This window comes from Dipodomys merriami, unplaced genomic scaffold (genome assembly GCF_024711535.1).
Source record: "Dipodomys merriami isolate MVZ:Mamm:240054 unplaced genomic scaffold, mDipMer1.0.p SCAF_5, whole genome shotgun sequence".
Taxonomy (NCBI): domain Eukaryota; kingdom Metazoa; phylum Chordata; class Mammalia; order Rodentia; family Heteromyidae; genus Dipodomys; species Dipodomys merriami.
The window spans coordinates 51128205-51154823 of NW_027206068.1; the positions used below are offsets into that span (position 1 = coordinate 51128205).

The window sequence follows — 26619 nt, forward strand, 5'->3', positions numbered from 1 at the left end:
GGATTCTGCAGCCTTGGGAGGGGCTCTGCCTCTTCTCCGGCTCGAAGCCGTCGGATCCCAGCTCCCGGTGGCTGCGCGGAGATGGACGGATGAAGCGTGAGTCACCCAGCGCGCTCCGCTGGGCTCCGCCCCTCACCTTGCCGGCTCAGTGCTGGGGCCCGCGAAGGTGCGTGCGGCGCTCGATGATTGGTCGAGAACCAGCACTGCCGGGTTCCCATTGGCTGCTGGGACCTCTTTGTTCCCGGTCTCTGCCGCAGGACCGCTGTGGCCGACTGCGCAGCGGAAGTTCGACGGCGCGGGCTGAGTGGCTGCGGCTGCGGCGCCTCCCGCGGTGCTCGCAGTGGAGCGGGAGGCCAGCCTAGTTCGGGCGTGATATCCGGGACAAGGACGGATCCCCCCACCCCTCCGCCCGACGTACCACCATGGACCTGGAATCCAAAATGATGAAGGTAAGGGGGCTGGGGTCGTGACTTCACCTGAGCGGGCGGCGCCGCCCCCTGGTCACCATGGGCGAGTGGGGCCCGAGGACCGCCCGGCGGCGTCCCAGGACCCCGGGTCCGGGGAAGGGCACCTCGAGGAAGCACGGGGGCGGGGGTCCCGGCGGGCCCGCTCCTCCCCCCGCCCCCAGCCCGGGGATGCTAGGAGCTTCCTGCGGTGAGGGACGAGGCTCGCCCAGGTCCCCGCGCAGGGGTTAGGGGTGATCAGAACTTTTCCTGACTATGTTTCAGAGACCTCTTCCTCCCCCGGCCCCGCACGGGACCAGGCTGCGGGGAGAGCAAGTTCGGGCTAGACCCTGACACATCTTCCTGTGTCGGGAAGTTCAGCTCTACCCCGCCTGCCTGTGTGGTGTAGGGGCGCAGATGTGGACTTGACACACACACACACACACACACACACACACCGCCCCCCCCCACACCCCGCCCCCAGGGCTCTGAAGTGAGTGTTGAGTTCCTGTGCTTTCTATCACGCCCGCTGGGGCCTGATAACAGATAAAGCGATGATGTATTTATTTAGGTTTGGTCACTCAGCACAGGGTCTGCCAGAGCCCCACCTCTCAGAAAGTTAACACCAAATGTTCCCCGGATTAGGCAGCCGGCCACCCACAGCCACAGATGGTCCACCAGCGCTGGGAGCCGGCCCCTGGGGGAAGGGTTACCAGGACACCACCAGAAGCCCTGCCTGGGTATGTGGAGTCTGAGGGTCGCTAGGGGGTTAAGGGGTGGGGACCGGACTGTGACTCAGTAAGAACACTGATGTCACCCACATTCTGGTGTTAACCTCTGTGTGAAACCGTCTGGTTCCTGGGAATTCCCCATTCACTTCGCAGGAAACTGAAGCTAGCAGTACCTTATCAAATAAGGAAGTTGTGCACAGAAAAAAGAAAAAGCAGAGAAAACGTACAGCTTCTCTCACTCAAACATCTATGGTACCGTCTTAGGTAAAAGCAGTTTTTCTCACTTGAACATTAATTCCATTTTGTGCTCGGAATTGAATTTTTGAGCCGATATGCAAATGCAAGGTGTTTTGTAAGAAATCTGTCTGCCACTTAAAACTAGAGTGGGAAACTGTTCCTTAGTTCCATAGGACTGAAATCAGCACTGACCAGGGAAGAAGAGGAAAGCAAGTAAATTCTGAGAGTAGTATAATTACATTGTTCCCTTTCCAGTTGATTTTTTTAGATTTCTCATGAATAACTTGCCAGCATATCATGTTTTGCTGACTCTGGTTTACAATGATGTATGATGGTGTATGTATGCCTGAATTTTGGGGGGGACAGGGGAGGAGACTCTACTTGTATATAAAGATTGTTTCTCAGTACTTACTAAAATTTTTGGGAAGAAATGACGAATGTAGAAAGTGCAGAGGATTTTTATGGCAAAGACATTTTTTTATGACACTATAGCAGGGAATATGTGTCATTAGACATCTGTCAATTGCCAAAAGTGAACCATAATGTAAAATATGAACTTTGGAGATGGTAATGTGTCAGTCTGTTTCATCAGTTGTATAAATGAATTTCTCTGATGTGAGCTGTTTGTAGGCTGTCATGTGGGGCATTTGTCCTTTCTGTTCAGTCTTGCTGTGAACCTAAAACTACTTAAAATAGTTTGTTCAAAAAAAAAAAGGCCAACACCCAAAAGCATTTAAAAAACTTGTTTACAATTAATTCTGACAGGAAAAGTCCAACATTAAAAAAATATGTACTTGTAAGAGAAGAATCTGCATAATTATTTATTAGTAGTTTCTTAAAGTTTCAAAATGTGGGTTAGGATAAGTAATGCTTTTGACATGTGATATAGTTTTCCTTCTCCATCCCCCTTTTTATTCTACAAGGATATATTTTCAACCAGGTATATGAGCCCTTTCTGAAATTGAACTCAGCTTGACCCCATTCCAAGAACTAAAGGCTCAGACCTGTAATTCTAAGCTACTCAGAAGGCTGAGATCTGAGGTTCAAAGTTCCAGCCCAGTCCAAGCAGCAAACTCTGTGAAACTCTTATCTCTAACATACTACTCAAAAAAGCGGGAAGTGGCTCAAGTGGTAGAGTGCTTGCCTTGAGCAAAAGAAGCTCAGGGACAGTGCCAGGCCCCAGAGTTCAAGCCCTAGACCTGCAATCCTGTAGCATTAATAAATCCCTCTTTCACTATGGCATTCTCAGAACAGGGTCCTCAACCAGTTAATTGGAAAGGGCAAGAAGACAATAAAGGCATGTAGTTAACCAACCATATCCTCACTCTTGCTTTCTAGGGGACCTATCAATGACAAATTTGATTTTCAGTTAAATAGACAAAATGTTTCTCAGTTTAAAACAGTCTGAAGATCCCAGAAATACATTTCTGTCTTACCTATAATCTTTTCTTGTTGTTGTTTTTCCAGTACTAAGACTTGAACTCAGGGTTTGGAGCTCTTGATTGTTTATTTCACTCATGACTAGGCCTCTAGTATTGAGCAGTGCCTCTAGTTCTGGCTTTGTAAATTGTAAATTTCCTTGTAAATTGGATATAAAAATTTCATTTGTCTTCCCAGACTAGCAGTGCCCAGTCTCCAGTGTCCAGCTTAGCCTTATCATAAAAATAAACTTACATTGTCTTTAGAAGTTGTTTTCAAACATACATGAAGAAGAAAAATTACCAGATTACAAGATCATTATTAGCCGAGCCTACTTTGATACTTAGAGAATTTTCCGATTGAAAGGATCCATCACATCCATGCCAGGGGACCACACAGAGGCAGACAGGCACAGGAGAAAGATTATTACAAGGTTTATTAGAGGAGCTATATTTCCCCCGGAGAGAGAGCACATGGCAGCCTCTACTATCCAGGTAGTAATAGGGGGGGTAGGAAGTGAGATAGATGGGAGCTCAGGTGGGTCCGGGTGGAGAGAGGGAGGGGCCAGCTATATGGTGGGAACTCCAGGGCAGGGAGGAGCTCAGGTCTGGGTAGAGCTGAGGACAGAGGTGGGCATAATGCTTACATTCCCTTCTCTGTTGTTTAATAAAAATAGGGAGTACCAGGCCGGTGCAGGGGGTATGGGTGGAGGTCGTTTCTTCTGGAGCTACTTCCTGCTGTAAAGGGGCTAAGTAGTCAGGGGTCTCTGGTTTATTGCTCAGCCAGGTACCATCCAAGAAGCATCTGCTTGACAGTGGTTGGTAAAGGTCCTCCTTTTTCCATGATAAATAGTTATCTAAAATGCAAAACAGAGTTAATAAAAGGCAAAAACTGCTGTCAGCAGAATATGCCATGGAGGAATTGATTTCCAGAAGGGACTATCAAAGACCTGAATTGCCTTTTCTGTCTTAGATTGGAGACATAACATGGTCCATGACTCCCGGCATCCTGGAGGAGGGGGAGTAAGACTTTTTCTGCTTTAGGATCACAGTAACCTGAGGAGGAGGTAGCGAAGATATTTAAAGGTACCACAGCCAACGGGTGTCACAGGCTCTTTTGGCTACTTCCTGCTGGCATGGGAATATCAAGGAATCCCCGGAGCTGGGGTCTTTAGGGTCTGGGTCTGCAATGGGCAAGGCAGGGCAGTGTAAGTGATGTCTGCAGTCGACTGAAGGAACAGGATGGCCTTGACTTGTTCCCAAGTCGTATAACATAGGAGAACACACATTGGCATGGGCCAGAAAAGTCCCATAATCTTTCTCCTGTGCCTGTCTGCCTCCGCATGGTCCCCTGGCATGGATGTGATGGATCCTTCCATTGATCCTTTCACCACTCATTTCCTTTTTGAAGGAAGTAGTGGTTTGAGTATTTGAGTGCTCCTTGACAAAAGGAAGGCTCAAAGTTGAAATAAAAATATAACTATATAGAACTAAATTTGACTTTAACATACATGACATTTTTTTTCATCCAAAGCTCTTATATTACATTGTTGATTTCATAAGAAATTCCTCCAAGCAGATAATAAACATCTGGGGGGTGGGGGGATGTCAGTCCTGGGCTTGAATTCAGGGCCTGAGAGCTGTCTATGAGCCTGTTGATGCTCAAGGCTAGCCCCTCTACCACTTGAGCCACAGTTCCATTTCAGGCTTTTTTTTGGTGGTTTATTGGAGTTAAGACTTTCCCACCTTGACTGACTGAATGACAGTCCTTAGATATCAGCTTCTTTCATGCAGCTGCAGGCACCTGGCTATCTTTTTCCCCCTATAAAATGATTTAGGATTATTTTAGGATTATCTTTACTAAACAGTGAATTAGGTGATGAATATTATTATAGGGTTCCTGATTTTTTAAAGAAGCACTTGTCCATATCATTCATACAAATATGTGTTGATTACCAGTTTAACCCACTATCACAGAACAGAGGTTTTTATAATTTGATTTAGCGTTATTTTGTTTGAAGTAAGTGTGCAGTTGTTAAAAATGGAGTAACTAGGTTCATTAGACCAAGTTTTTGTTTTAATATTTTAAAGCAGAGTTTGACTTTTATGTCTACTTTTTGTCCTCTGAGTTACTCCTCTGGGCCTTTCCCTTACATCTGAATGCCCTCATCCTAATTGACTTTGTGTCACCATAGTCTGTGTCTGCTTGACTCTGTTTCCCCTTGCACATACCTCCCAGGCCAAAAAAAAAAAAAAAGAACCTCTCCAAAACAGTAAGCTTTGAGAAGTAGAAAGAAAGTCTCAATTTGTGATGAATGGTAGATCATGGCCCACAACCAGCTATTTTCCTCTTTCCATTCTTTAATGAGAATAACTTTTTGTTTTCTTCTTTAAAAACATGCCAGAGAGAGAAAAACCTCCTGTAATTCCCCTTGTGCTGCCTAAATTGCTGCAGGGCTTTAACTCTACTGTGCTCATTTTTCACATTCTTTCTAACCTCCTTTGATCCATTCTGACATTTTGCATACTTTCCTTAGGACTCATTTTGGTATTTCTTTAACTTTACTTTTTAAAAAATGAGATACATCTTAAACATTAAACAGCATTAAAAATTCCCTCTCCATCCAGTTTATTTTAAAAACTTCGGTGATAGGCAAAAAAAAATAGGTAGTGATACAAGTGAAAAAACTACTGAATGGCAAAGATTATTTCTGTAAGAAATTAAAATGAGCCATATCTCATAGGTAATCCCAGTGAAGTGAAGAAAGCTTGATGCTCAAGTCCACAGATGGTTTCCTCTGCTTGTATATTGCTGCAAGAATCTTTGAAGCCACTTTTGCTGTAAGAGTCTTTGCAAGAGTTGGGGTAGCATGAGCACAAGACACATGCAGTCCTTTTGCTTTAGATGTGGGTTCTCTGTAGCTCAGAACAAGTACAGAAGAGAGTTTAATACCTAGCTAGGTTTTTAGTAGTTAGCTAGGGTTTTCTCTCTTCTAATTCATGATGGGACTAATTACATTGATTGCATATGAAAAAAGTCACTTTCGCTTTCTTGTTCTGATTAGTCTGAATGAAACTGTAGGTTTTTTTCCAAGACTTCTAAAACAAAATAAAAGAAAAAATAGATTATTAATGATGAGAGGAGAACTATTTGTTTTAATTTCCCATTCTGCATTTAAAATTATTGGCTGGAAAGTGGTGGAAAACACCGACATGATGATCTATTTCATGAGATTTTCAGTGAAATATCAGCATTGTAAGCATGGAATTAGCATTATGGTCCAACAGTATACCAAGAAAGGTTATTGAACAGAGCTTTCTCAGCTGAAAAATAATGATAAACTGGAAATACAGGGCTACTTTCTTGGTTCTTGAGAACTAGAAAACAGGATTTTACAAAGTTTACATACTATGGTTTACGAAACCATAGTCATATTTTCTGTTCTTATTTCCTTAAGTATTGGTAATGCAAATGAAATGAGAAAGGAGGTTTTGTTAGAATGTGCAAATGATTACTAATGGCTAGACTAATCATTTCAATGTTACATTTAGGGAGTACACAAATAAGAGGCTTTCTTAATTGCAGATTACTTATGAAAGCATCATCCTTAAGTTACTTATTTGCAGACCTCACAAATTTTTGTTTGGTACCTACTACCATGGTAATTGAAATGAAAATTTTTTAAAAGTTTGATCAATAGGTTATTAATATGCAATACATGCAGGAGATAAAATGCTTATGGAAATAATGTAAATCTTCACTAATGAAATGAACTTTTTCTAGGAGAGGACTAATAATATTAAATCCAATTTTTAAAACCTCTTTGATTATTAATAAATGTATCACCATTCTTTTAGAAACACTCAAAGTTTACCTCAGGCAGTCTTTAATAGAAGAGTACATTTAGAGGCTGTATTTTTCAGTTCTCTTATACAAGACCTACCATAAAGTTTATTTTCATAAATTATTTTATGTATTTTTTAAATCCAGGATTGTCCAATCTACCTGGCTTCCTACTTAAATGATAGAGAATCAGAGAGATAACGGTTTCGCCTGCTTTTATTTGGTCATATTTACAAAATTAAATGGACATAGTTTAGAATTGCCAGTTTATCTCATCATTTTTTGTTGTTGTTGTTGTTAGTCGTGGGGCTTGAACTCTGGGCCTGGGCACTGTTCCTGTGTTCTTCAGCTCGAGGCAAGTGCTCTACCACTTGTACTACAGTGCCACTTCCAGTTTTCTAGTAGTTTGTTGGAGATAAGAGTCTCATGGACTTTCCTGCCTGGGCTGGCTTTGAATTGCGATCTTTAGCTCTCAGCCTCCTGAGTAGCTAGGATTATAGGCGTGAGCCACCAGCACCCAGTTTATCTCATTCTTAATATGAAGTCTGTCTGGGTTTGGATGAGTTTTCAATACAAAGAGCTTTCTAAGAAGCCAGACAGGAGATTGCTGAGATCCTAATGGTAGCAAGACTGCTACTATATAAATATATTTAATCTCTGTAACACTGAATCATCCTTGAATGATTTAGCTTGTGTTTATTATAGTAAGGTTCTAACCATTTCAGAAAACTGTAAAAGGTATTGTAGGGTGTTGTGTCTGTTGCACACCTTATCCAAACAGTGAGCCTAGCCAAAAAAAAGTATAAATGTCTCCTTAAATGTCTCAATGCGGATACATTAATACATCAAAGCCACAGGAACATTCCTTGTTTTAGTGCCATCATCTTTCTTTGTAAACTGGTCATGCAGATATTAAAGTGGTCTTGTTTTTATCTGAGCACATCATAATAATGGCATTAATAGAATGACTCATTTGGTAAAAGGTCTTTTTTTTTCCCCTTGTTCCTTTATAGGGTACTGGACTACAATAAAAACAACTGGGGCTTAACAGAAAGTTATTTTTTATAGAGACAATTCTAGTTTAAGCCTTCAGACTGTACAACTCCATTTCTATCAATATCAACTCTTGAGCTTGTATTCTCTAAAACATTAGGCAAAGAAGGCATTCACAGGAGAATAAATAACATGAACTGTACATGATTTTGGAAAGACAGAAAACTTGATTATAATCCTTGCTATTCACACTTTCTGTTGACGTTTCTAAAATAAAACCCAAACACAGTAATTATAGTGCTTTGTAGTTTTCCCAAAGCACAAGTGTCACACTAGCTAATTCAAAGCCTAGCTGACCACTGAGTATCCACCCCTATTCGAACTCTTAAGTGTTGCAGCTTTGGACTTCAAGTGCCAGTGGCTCAGCACCCAGCATCTGGTGGGTGTTACAGCCTCAAGCTTAGGGTGGTCCTGACCTTCTGCTGCTAGTGTTCCAACTCTTCAACAGTTGGGACTAGTACCTCTCTGAAGCTTCTGGAACTCATCCACCAGCCAGAGCCCGCAGCTTTTACAGCCTCGGGTTTCTGCATTTCTTCTCCTTTGCAGTCTCCGCTCTCTGTACTTCTTCATAGCTTCAGCTCTCTGCAATGTCCTCTCTCTGGGCTGCTCTGGAACTCCTTAACTGCCCTCTAGGTGCTATTGGGTGTTCCTGAGGCTGGTAGTTCTATATGTTGTCTGCTCTCCTCTGCCAGTCAGTCCACTTTGACTGTGATAAAGATCATAAGTAGGCAATAAAACAAATAAGCTTTATTGATGTCTGGACTGCAGTACCAAAGGGTTAATGCACAAGTTTCCAGAATTGCTCCAAGGAGAATGAGAATTGCACTACTCACATAGCCAGTCACACAGGTCTATTAGCACCATGGATCTAGGAGGCACTCTTCTCTAGTCAGGTTGAAGACTGCTGCCAACAAAGAGGTCCTAGGGCTGTAAGCAGACTCAGACTCATTCATCTGTCTTGGCTACAGATGTGTGTGTGTGTGTGTGTGTGTGTGTGTGTGTGTGTGTGTGTGTGTGTGAGAGAGAGAGAGAGAGAGAGAGAGAGAGAGAGAGAGAGAGAGAGAGGTGTCAACTAAGGGTTTTTTTAAGTTGTCATAGCAGAAGCAAAGTCTCCCAGAACAAAGCCTCAGTTAGCCAAGTGGTGGCCATGACATCTAGAGATGGTGTTTCCCACAATGGGAAATAAGTCTTTATGGCCTGTCAAGGCTGGTTTGAAGTCTTCCCTGGGGCATAGGCAGCTATATCGGTGCCTCCTGCCCCCAGCTCCAAGCACTCATCAGATATAAAAAAATAAAAATGGCTGTCATATGACAGTTCAAGGAGCTGCTGAGGAAGTGGCTATTTGAGTGACAGCTCCTGTGGTTTGCACTGAAATTGTGAGCTTGAAGTTGTGGTTGACACTGCCCCCTATGGACCTTTAGAAGTATAAGCCGTCTCTGGATCCCTGGGGACAATGGTACCCCCCTTGGGGATAGTCCTTAGGTGCTGCTCCTGCAGTGACAGAGAAGCTGTGACAGCTATCCAACCCCTGAACTAATTGAGCCCAACAGCCTTAGGCATTAAAACCACTGAAGAATGCGTAGAGCAAATATCCAGAGCAAAATCAGCCTTCTTTTTCAGTGAATATTAATAATGCTTCTGCATGTCTGGTCACGTGACTGCAGGGATGTCTGAAGATTGACAGGGGGCACCCCCAGATGTGGGTGCAGTTTGTGAAGTGATCACACACCCAAGGCCATGTCCAGCTTGGCAGCCATGAGGCTATGGTAATGATAGAAGTGTTTAATATTAATAGTCAAGACCTGGGATCGAGCGAGGTGGGGTCACATGATCCTGGTCACATGTGGGTCACATGATGGGGGGGTCTTATGACATGGGTCACATGATCTGATGTCATGTGATATGTTTATGTGGTACGAGTTGTTTGATGTGTGACCATGTAATGTGGAGGTCACGTGACTGGGAAATCATGACAGGAGTCACGTGCCTGGGCCATGCGACACGGGATCACGTGACCAGGGCGTGCTTAGGAGCCACTCGAAGCCTCCAGCTGTTTTGGCGCGGTGGGGAGGCTGATTGTGGGCGCAGCCGCAGACCTGGCCATGGCGGTTGCCATGGCTGCTGCTGTTCCTGGCGGCGGTGGGGCTGATGCGGAAGTCATCCCGCGTGCGCTGGTGCGGTGGTCCGGTGGTCCGACGGTGCGCTGGTCCGACGTGGCCCCAGCCGGCCCCCTCCCTAGTACGCGGGAGGGCCCCCCGCTGGCCGCACCCAGCCGCCCGCCCGCAGCGGGGCCCTGCACCGGCTGCTGCTCCGGTGGGACCGCTGAGCCCGGAGGACTTCGCGGCCCGCGTCGCACCGTCCATCGGGAGCGGGCCTTGGTGTTGGCCCCAGCCTCGCCGGTGCTCTGCGGTCGGTGCTCTCCCCGCCTACCTGCAGGAGAGCGGCCCAGCCCCTGCCTACACCTGGCTGCCTTCTGGGGGCTGAAGCTCAGCGCTGGCCGCCCTGCCGCTCCTGCCCCGGCCGGCCGGCTCCGTCCCACCGCGCGCAGGCGGGTCCTCAGGGCAGTGATGAGGCCGTCGGCCGGTGCCCGCCGCGCTCAGGTCCGAAGATGCCCTTAGGCCGCCGTCCTCACCGCAGCCCTCCGTCCAGGCGGACCCCGGCCGAGCCGCGGTGGCTGAGGTCGCCGGCTGCTTCACACGCAGGCCGCAGAGCCCGGGCCAGACGACAGAGGCCCACGAAGCCTCTTCTGGGCCCAGAACCTCTCTGTGGTCTTGTACAGGGACCGTTAGGAAGACCTGACCGTGTTCGCCTTTGGGGTGCAGAAGCTCAACCTGACTTTGCTCCATACATTGTTAGAAGGCATATTAAAAATTATTTCAAACTTCTGACAGAACTGTTTTTTACTGGAAGAGTCATCTATGATTAGATGATAATGGCGGCAATTCAGTCAATACAGAAAGTTTATAACTTCTTAAAAATACAATCTTAAAAGGTACGAGATGTTCAAGGATGTTATTTTTGAAGAGAGACTAGTAATTAGAGGTACTGTCCATCTTGACACCCACTAACTTTGCGTTGTTTGCATTTTCTCATTCAATAAATGAGTATAATATTGGCATCAGCAAGAATAGAAAGGACACAGCCAACTATGTTGTATACATTAAGCAGTAACTGAAGAGGCAGGGCCATCCCCTGAGCCGGGAGTTTTCAGTTTTCATCAGGCATCACTCATATGTAACATAAGGAAAATAGAACTGTCACTTCATCCCACAGATGGTTAGAAGTTTCTTAAATCACTACACTTTCCAATATTTACCCCAGTATAAAACTGTGGAAAATAAGACTGTTTAGAGTGTTAGAATAAATGATCCAACCCCATAATCCTAGGGGCTCCAGCTGTCCGAGTCTCTTCCCAGCCATGCTCAGGGCTGAGGGGATCAATAACCCATCAGTAAATACTTGCCACAAGCTGGGAAGCTCAGAGTCAGAGCATCTACTGTTGTGATGGTTCACAGTGACCCAAATGCATCACCTACTATTTTTACTGCTTTCCTGTTGATAGAGGAGCACTGTGGGGTAACTCACCTGCATTTCTGTGCCCACTGGCTCACTGACTTTTATGACCTCTGTATGGTGGTGATAATATCTCCTCTTCCCGAGGTTCTGAGAATTCACAAAAGGATGAGCTCAGTGGAACCACCTGCCCTGCTTCCCTCAGGAGTCTTCTTATGGTACTGTTGTTCATCTAGGCTGGCATGGTCAACTATGTGGAATATTGATCCCATTAAATGAGATAAAGGGGAGAAAAAGGTTTAAAGGAAATGTTGACTTTATGCCAGAAAGATCCACGTAGAGATACCATGTTGGTCAGATGCTTTAAGATACATAGTCAATTCAAGAGATTGGATCACTCAAGGAACTTTTTTGAAAATAAAGATGACTTTGCATGTACCCTTAAATAATAGCACAATGTAAGGAATAAGCAGAGAAAGGTTAATAACTAAACTAGTCTGGGAAAAAAGGTAAGAAAAGTAGTAGTGTTAAAGAACCCAAAGGACAGTGGTCAGGACACTTAATGGCACTGAGTATATCCAACAATCTCTGTTATTTAGAACATTATTAGAACTACTTTTACCAGTGAACCAAAAAGTTCTTATGAACTATACTTCATGAGAGCAACATGAAATCTCATTGTGATTAAAATCTCGATGCCAGAATTTAGCACCAAAGTAAATAACCAACTTATCATTATGTAAATGTCAAGAAAACTGATGTAACAATTGGACTGACATGGGTGTCAGAAAATAATAGGAACTTCTTCACTAAGGAGAATCTACAGCATTAAATACTGGTAGAATTCTACTCACCCATTGGCCTAGCCCATAGAATCATCATAAAGATTTGACAAACAAAGAACAAATGGTAACTCCTGAAAGTTATGTGTAAATGCTTGATTGAATTAAAGTCTGTTGAAGATGCTAAATTTAAAAAGAAACGTGAATTACTTCCATCTCTGAGTATTTTGATTTGGCACAAAAATGTCTACTGTCTGAAATATGATAGTCTCTTTCCACAAAGAGGAATATTATCTTAATTATAAGTTATCATCAGGAATGCAGTTTTACACCGTTGCACCAGTTTAATTACTTGGAACATCTTTTAATCATGGAGTGTGTGAGTAAAAGATTAATACTGGTCTGGTGACTGCAATTCTAGTATATTTTGCTTGAATCCTTCTTTAGCAGAACAGATATATATCCAGCTTAGAGGCAGACCATTCTTAGTTATATATGGAAAAATTTAAGGGAATATAAGAGGACTATTTTGTAGAGTAACTACGAAGCTCTTTTCAGAGAACAAATCCTAAAAAAAGAAGCCAAATACAATGAATTAATTCCAATGAAGAAAATTTAGTTTTAAAAATCCTTGGTCATTAGAAGAGATGGAAAAATATTCTGTATATTGAGGTCTGTTTCTTAGGTTTGAAGGCAATAAGACTCATAGGTGTTATTTATAATATATATATTTATAATAAAGAGAACTTAGTTTTCTAAATATTAATGATTCCACAATGGCTCCTTCCTTGTCTCCATGGTATAGTGTGCTCTAAAAACACTATGTGTGTTTTGGCTTTTGGGTTATGAAGACACTTACCTTCTGGGATGGTACTTGACAAAACTCAGGGTTAGATGTTGTCTGGGATAAGCAGAATAGTTGGGATTTTCTCTCCAAATGGCTTCCTCAAATGTGGACACTAGATTCCTAAAAGAAGCATTCCAATAGAGAAATGCTGTCATTCTAATTATAAATTACAGTTGAGCTTCACATATTATCCATCACCATTTGTGTTGCATTCTGTGGGTGAAACAAACCACAAGGCCACTCAGAATCAAGATGATGAGAAATAGAATCATCATTCAGTGTGAACTGTGGCAAAGAATTCACACTCATCTTCACCACAATATGAGACAACCCCAAGGTATTCCTGAAAATATTTGAAAAGCATACTATATGAAGTCAATGCCTTATATTAGAAAGAGAAAGCATACATTAGTAGAATTGACTATAACTATAGCTCCAAACCTATCCGTACAAACCTAGAATAAAGGCTAGGAAAATTCCAGTCTTGACACAGCAACTTCTAATATACTTTCACAATCACTTGTTTATCATCACTTTTACAAAGATGATGCATTGCATACTCAGGCTGTCATGCATATATCTCGGGGATTTATCACATATGCAGCACCACACTCTCAAACTAGAATTTTTCAACTTTTGTTCTTCTCTTTTAACATACACCGTATTCCTCCTTGTCTTTCTAGTGCTTTAGGAAAACTTTCTAAATGGCCAGAATTGTGTATGCTTTAAATAAATTATTACTATCATGCTTAAATCAGCTAGAGCTTATTTCTGTTGCATCTCCCCAAAGCTCTAACTGAGAAGAGGTGAAAGCCAGCAAGGCAAATTAAATACAAAGTACTCAAACATCAGAAAGACAGGAGCTAAGGTGCCATCTTATATATACCTTGGAAACAAGGAGGGAAAGATCATAGGTGCAGTGTTAGCAAGGAAATAATATATGGTGCCCTGCTGGAAAATCTAAAATTAAGTGTGTGGTTTTTGTTTTGTTTTGTTTGGGGGAGGGAAGAGGTGGGCACATACTCAAACCACTTGTTGGACCCATTAAAAATTAGAATGGTTAATAATTAGTTAAGGTCGATACGTTTACAGGCATACCATATAAATACAATTCTGGTTTGTTTGTTTTTTTCCACACTAAGAGACAATATGGAAAGGCTAGGTAGGAAATACATTAGCAGAAATGAGGACCTGACAGTAGGGTTTCTGTATCTGTTCCCTCCTTTCCTGGATTTTAAGACCCTTATCTATGCTGTAAAACTTTGTTTATATTCTAAATGTACTTCCATGCCAATCCTAGGGGAAATTGGAAAATAAGCAGATTTTTTTTTTGGTACCCTTTTCTCCATTTTCTTGTCTCCTTTAAGCCATATTGTCCAAGTTCCCTTGGATTTTCCTGCTTTCCTCTAAGGCTCTTCCAGCTACACTGTGAGCATGGGCCTTTCCTCCCCATTTTGTTGAAACAAATCTCTCTGTGCTCCCTTTTGGATGCATGTGCTATAATCAGATATGGAATAAATGGCAATAATTAATTCTTTGTGCACCCACAAAGCAAACTATACTATAAACCTCAGGCATGCTGAGAATGATGGCAGTATCCAAGTTTTGGGTATAGTGTCTTGATAAAGGCCTCTCAATATACAACTGACTCACACTTGAATGCCAGCAGTTGGAGGTACTAACACAAGACCAAATTAGGAATACTTGCTGTGATCCAAATTCTTTTAAAGAACTCCTACAGGTACCCTTTGGAATCAGATTCTAAAATCTGTTTTATAGCTAGTAAATAGAAGGTTTGAGGGCCTGTGTGTAAGAACGTCATTGCAGAGTCGTTCAGTGGAATGAATCCTCGTCATTTCAACAAGTCATTGCCTTTATAGCATTGTGACACCTTTATAGCATTCATTGTCTTTTTCAAAGTAACAGGAGCTGCTGGAGGCCATTTCTTTGTAGTTTACAAAAGAGATACTCTATTGGTGAGCATGTTATAAAAGTAATTTTATAGTAGTCTGTTAGAAAATGTTTATAAGGAACCCATATAAACTAGAGAGACAGAATACATTTCTGTATTCATTTGATTACCTTGCTCCTCATACTACTGTGAGGAAAAAAATTAGTTTTTGGGTAGACAAGTAGAATGGGAAGAAAAGAATTCAGCTATAAGCACTCTGTTTATTTGAACCAAGCAGTTAACATCCTGATAGTATAGAGTGTTGGTTTTCTTTTACCTAATTCCAGCTCCAGACAAATTTAAATACTCCTTTTTTTTAATTTTTTTCTCTATTCTTTAAGGAAAATAAAAACATATTCTAAAAATTGTGGGCAATTTCTCATAAATATATTTCTGGAATTTTTTTACTAATCCAATCTGGGTCATAATATTTTATAATCCTAATTGTGACTATATATATATATGTGCACATACAAGTGTTTATAACTGTGTATATAGTGAAAAAGAGAATGAGATTTAGAGGGTAAAAACATACCCTGACATTCATAAGACAGTTTCTTGGTCCTTACTGTGTAAGCAACTAACACATTGACAGGAAGGGAAAGTATTTATAAGAAAGGAGCAAGATTCTATTTTACTATGCTTAGTAAAACTAAAGCCAAAGAAATTACCAATTTCTTTAGCTCCCTCTCCATTTATAATATGTCTAGTGTTTCCTCACAAATCATTTAGTCTTTAGGTTCAAAACCAAAACAGAAAGAGAATGTAGTATTCTGCCTGTAAAGATGGCCTCCAATGATTTCACTACTCTTTCTCATACTCTTGTGTGTTCCCTCTACTTGAGTATGGGCTAGACCTGTTCATTTGCTGCCAAAGAATGAAATCTAGAAGAAGTGATGGTGTCACTTCCATGCTGAAGGGTCCTGGCTTCCCCTTGATGTAGGCACTGTCTGGAGAAAGCTCACAGCCAGGTTTAATTTTCTGTGACATCTACCTCTTCTCTCTCTCTTTTTTTTGTTGTAGAAGTCTTAGTAAAAATTAGGAAACAGGCAATGATATGAAGAAATTGAAACAATTTATCTTCTCTTGTCAGAAATTAATCAATATGTACTGAATAGGAGGTGACACACTTTATAGATTACATTTGGTTTCTGAAAGAACAATGTGCTGGTATTATTTAGAAATGTAGTTCTTTTATCCAGGATACCCATCTATGTGATCAGGATCTAAAATGCTTCATCATAGGCTTAATATGAAACACACACACACACATATACACAAACACATGCACGCATGCATGTCTATTACAGGCAGGTATGTGAATGTGTGCATGCACGCTTATAGACATAGAGAAAGAAAATGTGTATATTTTATATAATCTGCCTTGGAAAACTTCATTCCAAAGTGATTAATGAAGTCTTAGTACACTTACTTGCTTAGTAACTGTATATGATTCTTTGCTCCAAAGGGAAATTTGATGATGAAAACAGTATGAATCAGATGATCTCACCCTGAATACTGCATAATATCTTCCAGATCCGAATCAACCCAAACCATGTTTGAAATACCAGATGTTTCATACCCTCCCCCCTTTTTCTTTAAAGTATCTGACATGCAATACCCTCTTCTGGGTCAAGAAGGTCACTTGAAATGTTGCCAACCTATCTGGTTGCTTGAAAAGATGAATATGGAGAAACTTATTCTGTTCCCATATCTTTTCTGAAAAATAAGCAGGGGAAAGGAGCTCAGTCAGTTTGGGGAGGTGCAAATTATGGAAGTGTAAGTTCTGGAGCACATAATAGATATATTTTTTAAAGTCCCAAAGTTCAACAAAATAAACACCAAGAAGCGGGTACTTCAAAGGGGTGGGATTTGGGGTTTAAGGGTAAAGAACTAGAGAAGAGGGAGGAAATGCAGTCAAGGATTCAATGGATATCCTACAAAATTAAGAAGAGTGAAGGAAGGGGTGGATGGGGTGGGCTGGGTGAAAGGTGACACTGATCAGGATGCATTCATGTATTATGTATTCATAAGCTGTTTTGTTAATAGAAACTTCTTTTCATATCTACTTAAAGATTTTTTTTAAAAAGATGCATTCCTGTATTTCAGGACAAATATGGGACATTTTAATTTTTTTCAGAGGATCCTGATAAGTATTCTTAAGCCTGACTGTGTTTCTCTAAATGTAGTTAATCCAGGGGACCTGTTTTCTTGGGCACTGAAGAAGAAAAATTAATCTGTCATATTTTTGTATTGACTCTGGCCAGAATGCGTTACTAAAATTATATGAAGTAGACAGCTTTGGGACTGTGTGCTTATGAAAACCATGTGTTTTTAAGTACTAAGTATGGACGTGTAGGGAATACCATTCACATTGCTGGGGAAATAGTTACATACCAGCGAAGTGAGTTGTATCACTCACAGCTCAAGTCTTTTGTTTCCTATTTGTACTTGACAGACTTCTCCAAACCGAGTTCCAAATGATTCTGACATACAAGAGTCACTTATATACTAGCTTTCTCAAATAATTCTCTATGTAGACCAAGTCAAATAGCAACTAATCTACGTTACCTGATGTATAATTCAGTCATAATGGTAGAATTAAAATTTTTCTTGAAGGCAATTTAATTCAATTTCTTTATTAACTAGATGGGGGAGAAATGACATCTAAAAGTTATTGAACTTGACTGTGACACTGGTAGTTTTCTTGAGTCTTCTGTAGCCAACCATTTTTATTTTTTTTAACACACAAACACGTATCTCAAATATTTATTATCAAAGGATCTGGATTTCACTTTCTAAAGCAGCCAGTTTGCCTCTGTTTACAAGATGATGTCTTCTTGGCTCCTCTTTTCTCAGTTTTCCACACCCCGAATGCATCCTGGGTATTATTAAATAACACATTCCTTATTCTTAATTCTCACAAAGTATTCTCAAACACAGACACTAAGCAGGAACTAACCTATAACTTTGTAAATCCAAGAATAATAGCCATGGCTCTTGAGAGAAGGAGACGAATATGAGCCAGAAGGTGTTGTCTGTGCCGAGGATAGAGAGAAAGGAGGTGATATTAAGAAATTCTGGATCCTGGCTTAAGGAATCCTGAGCATAATGTAAGGAGGAGGATGGACTCCTAAGAACATAGGGTGTTGTGTATCCTGGAACTAAAAAGAGTTAGGGAAACCTAGAGCCATTTAACAACTACCCCAAAAGGGATGAGAATCCGTTTTGGAAGGTGCTAGTTTTGAATCCTACACTCACTTAACCACATTAATAGAATTAAAATTTTTCCCCTTTATCTGAAGTTTGTAGAGTATGAATGCATGCCCTTCTTGTTTAGGTGGCATTTGGTTATTTATTTGTTTTTTTCATCCTAACGGAAGTTGAAAAAAGATGTAAACTTCAGAAGTTTTCACACAGTAATATGGTCTAAGAGAGACCTTCAGCTAGGCCTTAAATAATTTCTCATATTGAAATTCCCCTAGAAAAAGAATTTTATTAGCTGACAATGATCTTGAAAATGGGTGTCTTTGTCTTTGTTTTTAATTAGGCCCACTTCCCTGGGGTTATGGCAAATTATATTGCTGTGACCTCCTTCTACCCTCTTGCATTTACTTGTAGCCTGTGACATTTCCCACGCACCCTCTCTCCTGTCTGAGCATGTGGGGAAATGTGGGAGCTACAGTTTGTCCACAGTCACAATTGGTGCTGGAAAGAGCCTACTTGGAAGCTGAATTCACTTTCATTTTTTTGTTTTTTTACAAAAAAGTATTTATCTTCAAATGGTTGGACAAGGGTCTTAGGATTTAACACATATTTATGTGTAAAGCGCACTTTCATCAGTCACCTCTTCCATCGTTCTGCCCACCAACTACCCCTTTCTTCCAGCAGTCACATCAAGTTTTCCATTTCTGTTTCCATAAATGTACATTATTATGACTATTTGTCCCTTACTTCCTTGGGCATTCATCCCTCAGCCTCCCATTCGAAACACATTTCCATTTCCTTGTCAAAAAAGAAAAAGGGCAGAAAGGTACTCTACAGTCCAACAGGATTTCTTTGTTAGGAAACCCTGGGAAGGGCAACCAAGTTTCCTTCAGCCCAGCTGAAGGGGAGATGGAGCACCCCTCCCCCCACACTAGGGTCTGTTAAAGTATGAGGCAGAAAAAGTGATGTCAGGCAGGGCAAGTGGGAGCCAGTTGAGATGGAGGCAGGTGGAAGAACAGGTTATTTTGCCTGAGGAGTTTTAAGGTCTCAACAGTTCCTCTGTCCACTAAGAGTGTCAGCCTCAGACCTGGCCTTTCTCTCAGGCTCTCTTCCAGGACCACCAGGTATGTTTGTTCAGGGGGAAGGGAGGGGAGATGGTTCAGCAGGGTCAGCCACAAGGACAGTTCTAAAGGTGAGTGCTTTCAGTTTAAGTTATTTTCCATCATTACTGAATATCATTTTGCATAGGTTTTACACCATAGCGTATCACTCCTGCATCTACTGTACTTTAGTCAGCTTGATCATATATGTGTGTGTATATGTATATATGTGTGTGTATGTGTGTATGTGTGTGTGTGTGTGTATATACATATATATATATATGTATATATATATGCATATGCCCCTGTTTGTACTTACAAGAGAGGCAGTATTTTGGGTCTATAAGAGGAAAACATTGGCTCTTTGTCTTTCTGCGACTGGCTTACTTCACTCAGTATGATTTTTTTTTAAAGTCAAGATCCATCTATTTCCCTGCAAATGACATAATTCCATTTCTCTTGATGGCTGAATTAAATTCAGCCCCAAATATGATATTGCATGCTTCAAGATGGTATATTTCCTCCAGTAAGAAAGAAGTAATAAGTAGAACAAAACACCTGTCTGCTACAAAAAGGCTACTCCTTATCACCTTGGCACTCTTCCCTCTGTCAGGCAGTCAGAAAGGAAACTCCATTTAGAGCCAGACAGAGTTTTAGCCGAGAAGAAATCAACTCTCTTTTCTGAATTTGTGTTTTCTGATTTTTCACCTGAAATTCCTAGTCTTGTGTGCAGTGCTTTAGAAGAGAAGATATTCAGAAACACAACCAGTTCTAACTCTAATACATAAGTTGATTATCTATTGTAAGAAAATTAAAAGTAGGTAGAAAAGAAACACGGTGTCCTTTTGCAAATTGCCCCGATGAGTTCTTTAATGTAAACACTGTTGACAAATCGAGATTCTTGTTATACTAGCTGAGCTTTCAAGTTGCATTTAGAAATAGGGAAGGCGATCATATTTACTTCATCACCATACTTTTGGTGATATTTACACTTTAGCTAGTATTCTGGCAATGGTCCTTTTCATCAGGAAGAGAAATGAAGGGCTGCATTGACACTTTGGGGCTTTTTCAAGGCTGCTTTTCTAAGGAATGTTATTATAATGTCGTTTTGGTTGTATACTGATTAAGCTTGATAAAGTTAGAAAAGGGGGACATTGGGGAAAAATTTACAGTTTGACATTTGAAATACAGAGTAATCTTGTCTCTGGTGGTTTGCTCGGTGCTTTTGCACAGCCAATTGATCCTTCTCACTCTTAACTAGTCTGACAGAGGAGATTACATTGCTGTGCCCTTCCTCTCTATCCACTGCACCTCTTTAGCTTATCAGGCCACTTATCAGCAAGTTACCAAGGATCCTTGGTATATAGATTAAAGAAAAAACAATGATTTACTATCATAAAGATAATATAGATGATCTTCCAACCCTGGTAAGCACTCTATCCTTTGGCGTTAGAGCTCAGGCCTTAAATCAAGTTGCTGCACATGGATCTGTTTTCTAACCCTCATTGACATTTTGATCTGATGTAAGTTCTGAAGTATCTGTGGAGTGAAGTAATTTCTAAAATGGAGAATTAATATTATCTACTTAAGAAACATTATATGAGATTTTAAAGGTTTAATAATCTATTAAATAATCTATTCTTGGCATCCAAACACTTTTGTAGTTATGATTGTTGCATTTTTCTCAATGTAAAAATAGCATTCTCACATAAAATAAAATAGCATTTTTTACATAATATAAAATAATATTCTTCACACATTAGTTGTTTGCTGAAAAATAAGACATCTGTGTCCAGGTTGCTCTTTAAGCTTTGCACTCAGATCTTACTTTATCAAGAACAGGTTGGCCATGACATAAATTCATGACTTTCTGTGACTTACAATATTTATAGTCTTCCAAACAGCTGTATTTTGATGTTTTCTTACGATCAAAAGCAATGAGAATATAAAGTATGTTATCTATGTACTTGGAACTGCCATTTACATAGCTAAACAATGGGATACTCATAAAATATTTGTTTGAAAGTTGTATCAACAAGAGTGTTAAGTGGAATTGAAATTGCAATTTATTGCATTTTTTAGATTTTTTTCTCATACATAATAATAGGTCCACTTTGTTTTCCTTTTAACAGATGGGCTTAGGCCATGAACAAGGATTTGGAGCCCCCTGTCTAAAGTGCAAAGAATGTGAAGGATTTGAACTACACTTCTGGAGGTAATGTCTTGAAGAGTACAGCATCAGCACCTTTCACCTTATGGTTTCCGATAGTGCTGACCTTTTATATGTTCTTAAGCATTGTTGCTAAGTTTCAGGGCTGTTATTTTCTGAAAAATGAATGAAGAGTAAAGCTGCTCTATATTCTGGCCATTAATCTGTTTTTTTGTTTGCTTATTTTGCTGGTATGAGGATTTGAACTCAGGGCCTCACCCTTACTGTCTTGCTTGCTTGGCTGGTGATATGTCACTTGAGTCTTGCCGCCAGGCTAGCTTTATTGCTGGTTATTTTCAGACCTGGAGCCTTGTGGACTTGTATATGCCTCAGCTGGCTTCAAATTGTGATCCTCAAATCTTAGCCTCCTTAGTAGCTAGAAGTACAGATGTGAGCCACCAGAGTCCAGAGCCCAGCTCCTGGGTCAGGTTTTTTTGTTTGTTTGTTTGGTTTTGTTTTTGTTTTATCAATCATGGAGCTTGAACTCAGGGCCTAGATGCTGTCCCTGAGCTTTATCACTCAAGGCTACCCCTCTACCACTTTGAGCAACAGCGCCACTTCCAGTTTTCTGGTAGTTAATTGGAGATAAGAGTCTCATGGACTTTTGTGACTGTCCTGGCTTCAAACCATGATCCTTAGAGCTTAGCCTCTTGAGTATCTCGAATTACAGGCATGAGCCCTTGGCATGAGCCATTGGTACCTGGCTCCTGGTTAGTTTTGACTGAGTAGATTAGACAAAAAACACTCTATTTAGAGTTGTTTGATTTATTCACTGCTTTTCAGTTTACCTATTAGTGTAAAATATTGAATATTCCTTTTTTGAGTAAGCAAATAAGTTTGTGGTAATTGCTTGGATTATTAATTTAATCATGATTCTTCACCATTGCTTGTTTCTCATATCTCATCTCTGTAATTTGCACTGAATAATAAGTATGAATATTTAATTTAACATTTACGTATTTTTAAGAAAAAAATAATTTATTGCCAGTGTTCTGGTTTGAATAAAGTACATGTATCTGCAAAATAGTTACTTATATACTAGATCTTGGATAAAAATGTACATTTTTGATAGGTCTTATTTTAATGTTGTTTCTTCTTAGTTCTGAGGTTTGAACTCAGGGCTTTGCACTTGCTTGGCCTGCTTGCTCAATTGACATCTCTACCACTTGAACCAAGCTTCAGCTTTGCCCTTTGTTGGTTATTTTGGAGATGGAGTCTTTCAGACTCTTCTGCCCAGGCTAGCTTTAAAGAGCGATCTTCTGTATTCTCCGATCCTCCTGAGTAACTAGGATTAAAGGCCTGAGGCAAAAATATCTGGCTTGTTTGAATGTTTTACAACTAATTTTTTGTGTATCATTCTTATAAGAAATGTATCTGTTGTTAATTAGTGCCTATCAAGATCATTATAGTAGTTTATGTGTCTGCTCTAAGTTAGTATCAGCATGTTCTTGTTAGAAGAAAAAAAGCTGATCAATTAAATAATAGGAGACCAGCAGCTGCATTGTAACGATGAGCATCACTTGACAACTACTTTTGTATTACAGATTTCCATAGGAAATTCTAGAATAAACAGTCTAATCAGCCATTATAGTTGTGTCAATTAAAGGAGGGTATAAGAATAAATGAGTTTATTAGACTTCTTTAAGAGTTAATTTATTTAATAATTCTTAAGAAATAATTATTTGTTTTTAAAACAATGATAATAACAGAAACGGCAGTCTTCCCAGAAATGATGATACAGTATTTTTAGAGAGCTTTTTTTGGGAATATTTTCAAATTCCAGGCTTAAGTGTGTTGCCTCTCAGAGCACAGAGCAGTTAGTCATGTGCCTCTTGGAGTCTAAACACAAAATAGTTTTCATGGATTACAATACAGTTACCCCTCAAGAGTCAGTTTCTGTATGTACCACAATCAACCGATTCTCAAGTCTTATATTAAGTTGTAATGTTTGCACGTAACCTACTGATTATTTACAGTGCCTAATACTATGTAAATAGTATTATATAATTAATTTTAAAGGTCTGAATATGTTCTGTCCATATGCACCTTTCATTTTCCATCGGCTGCATGGATGCATAACCAAAAGGTACTGGGCCATTCCACTTCTGTATCCAGCACTTTCTCTGATGCATAGCAATTGAAGGGGACTCCGGCGCCCTCTGCTGGACATGATTTTTACTTTGTAATAGTAGTATCTTTTTAGCTCAACCACATAGTTGCCAAAATACTGCTAATAAGATTTTGAAAGGCCATTCCTAAGAAATAATTTCTGTTTTGTTTGGTCTATATTACTTTCATATTTCAGATTACTGAAATATGTAACACTTTCAGGTTAAAAAATATCAGGCAAGAGCAAATTTCTATGACATGAAACCACCTTTTTATTTTTGTTTCATTATATAAGTTTGTCTGATAAACTGGGTATGGACTTTGAGTCTAAGAGTCATAAAACTCTGGGGTGCTGGCCTTAAACTTAGCTGGTATTGATATAATCCATCCAGGTGGTTTTTCTTAGTTCTGTCATCTTCTTGGCATGAGTCCAGACATACTTCTCTGTTATATTCTTGATCATTTCCTGACTTTTTATTTTACCGTAACTGGAAGAGCAGAGACAGATATCTTTGACCTCCAGATCCAGCCATGTCTTTGAGGTAAAATATTCTAGACTATTAGTCCTGAGTATAACAAAGATTGCACCTGTAGTCCAGGGTCACAGGGCTTGCTTCCCACTTAGCCTCCTCCTTCATCTTTGTGGTGATCCTTGACTTCGAAGTTTCTTTGAGCTTCTCAGACAGTTAGCAAACCTGAGTTTAACTGTCCTCCCTCCACCTCTTTACCAGTAGGCCTTCCATGTAACTGTGGAAAGGTATGTTGAAAATGGGGAAATGAATGCTATTACAGTCTTCCTATAGCTTGAACCCACTGGACTTACTCTTTCAGGCAAAATCTTTGGTCTTTGATGGCAGGCAGAACTCAACATTTGGCTTCTGTTTGCTTTTCCAGCTTCCCTCACTTAGTTCTGAGCATTATATGATTCTTGCTCCTTCCTGAAATGTTCTGAATATCTTAATTCTTTGTGTCCTTGCTTGGGAAGACCCTACCTCCCAAATCCAGGAAACAAAAAGCCTTGCTGTAGCACTGCCTCTGAGAAGTATTTCTTATACCCTAATTATTCTCCTGTGGACATTTTAACAAAACATCGTAGATCTGGTAGTTTAAGCATAATTTGCTTTCTGGAGAGTTGAAAGTCTAAAAACTAAATGGTTGAGTTTTGATAAAGGTCTTCTTTCTGCCTTGTAAACAACCACCTTCCTTCTTTCCTGTGTGTGTGTCTGTGTGTCTGTGTGTCTGTGTGAGAGAGAGTGGTTTGTGTGATGGTATTGGGGCTTGAATTTAGAGCCTTATACTTCTGCTTAGCTTTTTCATTCAAGGCTTAAACCACTTAATAAACCACATGGCCCACATGGCCATTTCAGCAACCCCCCCCTCCCCCGTGTGTGTGTGTGTGTGTGTGTGTGTGTGTGTGTGTGTGTGTGTGTGTGTGTGTGTGTGTGTGTGTGTGATGGTCAGTTGGAAACAAATGTTTGCATATTCATCTGCATTGGCTTGCTGTGAACCTCAGTTCTCAGATACCAGCCTCCTCCTCCTCACTAGCTAGGATTACTGACATGAGCCAATGGTCACACCCAACTTAGCCACTTTGTATATCATGAATCCTCACATGGTTTTCTTTCTTCGTGTGTGTGTGTGTGTGTGTGTGTGTGTGTGTGTGTGTGTGTGTGTGTGTGTGTGTGTGTGTGGAGAGAGACAGAGAGAGAGATTGAGAGAGAGAGAGATTATTCACTTATCCTTTTCTTACTTAGTCACAAATCTATCTACCCTTTTCTTATGACCTTATTGAACTTTATACCTCCTAAAAAACAAACCTTAAATCCACTATTGTCACATTAGGGGATAAGGATAGGATATGTCTTTAGACAGTAACATCTCCTTCCCCTACACCCACACATCTCCAATGGAGAGATCACTTTCCCCTTTAGCCTACTGAATACACTGTAGAAGTCAGGAAGTAACTATTCAGAGCTCATACTTCCTTGTTGCTTTGCTCTCCAGCTGCACCTCCTGTCACCCCACTGCTGAGAACCAGGTTGTTCACTGGTGCGGGCAGCCTCCCGCAGGCTAGCCCTGTCCACTGAAGGGTAGAGAATTACCTAAGAGGGGTGAATAGAAGAAACCACTTGAGAATATGTCACAAAAGTTGAAAAAGTCTTTAAAAAATGAATTTTTAAACCTAGAAAAATTTAGAGTAGAAATTGCTACTTTGCAACTTTGCAAACTTTATTTTATAGATCAAAGAACTAAAACTCCGAAAAGTCAAAATGACTTGTTTTTGCTTTTAGGCTATTAATAGAAATAGAACTTATCAACAAGTCTTGTGTAGAGTATCGGAAGCACCTGAAATAGTTACTACAAAAAATTGTTTTGTTACTACAAAACAAATCACCAATGTAGGAGAATGAAACATCTATCGATTAACTCAGCACCTATTTATTCTGTAGGTTAAAAGTCTGGCTGACTAGGAAGGAAAGGGTGTTGGTTGGCCAAGCTCATTCCCTCCGTCCTGGGACCCAGAACTACAGGAAAAGAATATGCTTCTAAGTTCATTCCTGCTGTTGATAGAATTTGATTCTTGTGGTGGTTGGAGAACTAAAGTTCCTGTTTCCTTTACGTTTATCAGCAGTAGGCTGCTCTCAAATTCAGGAAGCTACTCTTTCCTTGACATACAGACCCTTCCATCTACCCTCGATGCCAACTTCACTTTGTGCTTGTGCTTAGAATCCTTTCTGTTGTTCTGATCTCTCGGATGTCCTCTTCTCCTTTTAGCCATAGAAAATATGTTGCTTTTTACAGACATGGCTAGCTTAGGCACACCTAGATAATCTCCTATTCACCATATACAGTAAAATAAACATGGGAGTGGTGTCAGGGCAAAGGTTTTAGTATCTGTCTTAGGATTCTGCTTAGCACAGAACTTTATGTACCTGATTGTACCTAATTTTCCTAATACTCATTTTGCACATGAGAATCTTGAGTGAAGAGAATATTATCCCCTGTTGTCACTGTATTTGATTTTCGCACTCTGATATTGTATGTACATCTGTCTAAATTAGGGAAGGGAAAGAGAACAACAGAATGGTAAGACAAAGGACAAGGGAGGAACCAATGCAACAGCGATATACACAGACAGTATATTAGAAATAATATGTACAACTTGGGAGGTGGT

At 40.4% G+C, this 26619-nt stretch overlaps 1 protein-coding gene across 3 annotated transcripts in view; it reads left to right on the forward strand.

Annotated features, from left to right (window-relative positions):
- The first annotated feature begins 270 nt into the window (after positions 1 to 270).
- Tes (testin LIM domain protein) overlaps positions 271 to 26619 on the forward strand; it is a 38187-nt gene continuing 11838 nt past the window's right edge. The window contains exons 1-2 of one of the 3 annotated variants that reach the window (XM_069996610.1): positions 271 to 449; positions 21259 to 21341. In XM_069996610.1, the coding sequence (XP_069852711.1) occupies positions 423 to 449; positions 21259 to 21341 (110 nt within the window). In that variant the 5' untranslated portion in view covers positions 271 to 422. Of the gene's footprint in view, positions 450 to 1100; positions 1184 to 1289; positions 1439 to 21258; positions 21342 to 26619 lie in introns of those variants that run through there. The other 2 variants (XM_069996612.1, XM_069996611.1) reach the window with 2 other exon arrangements.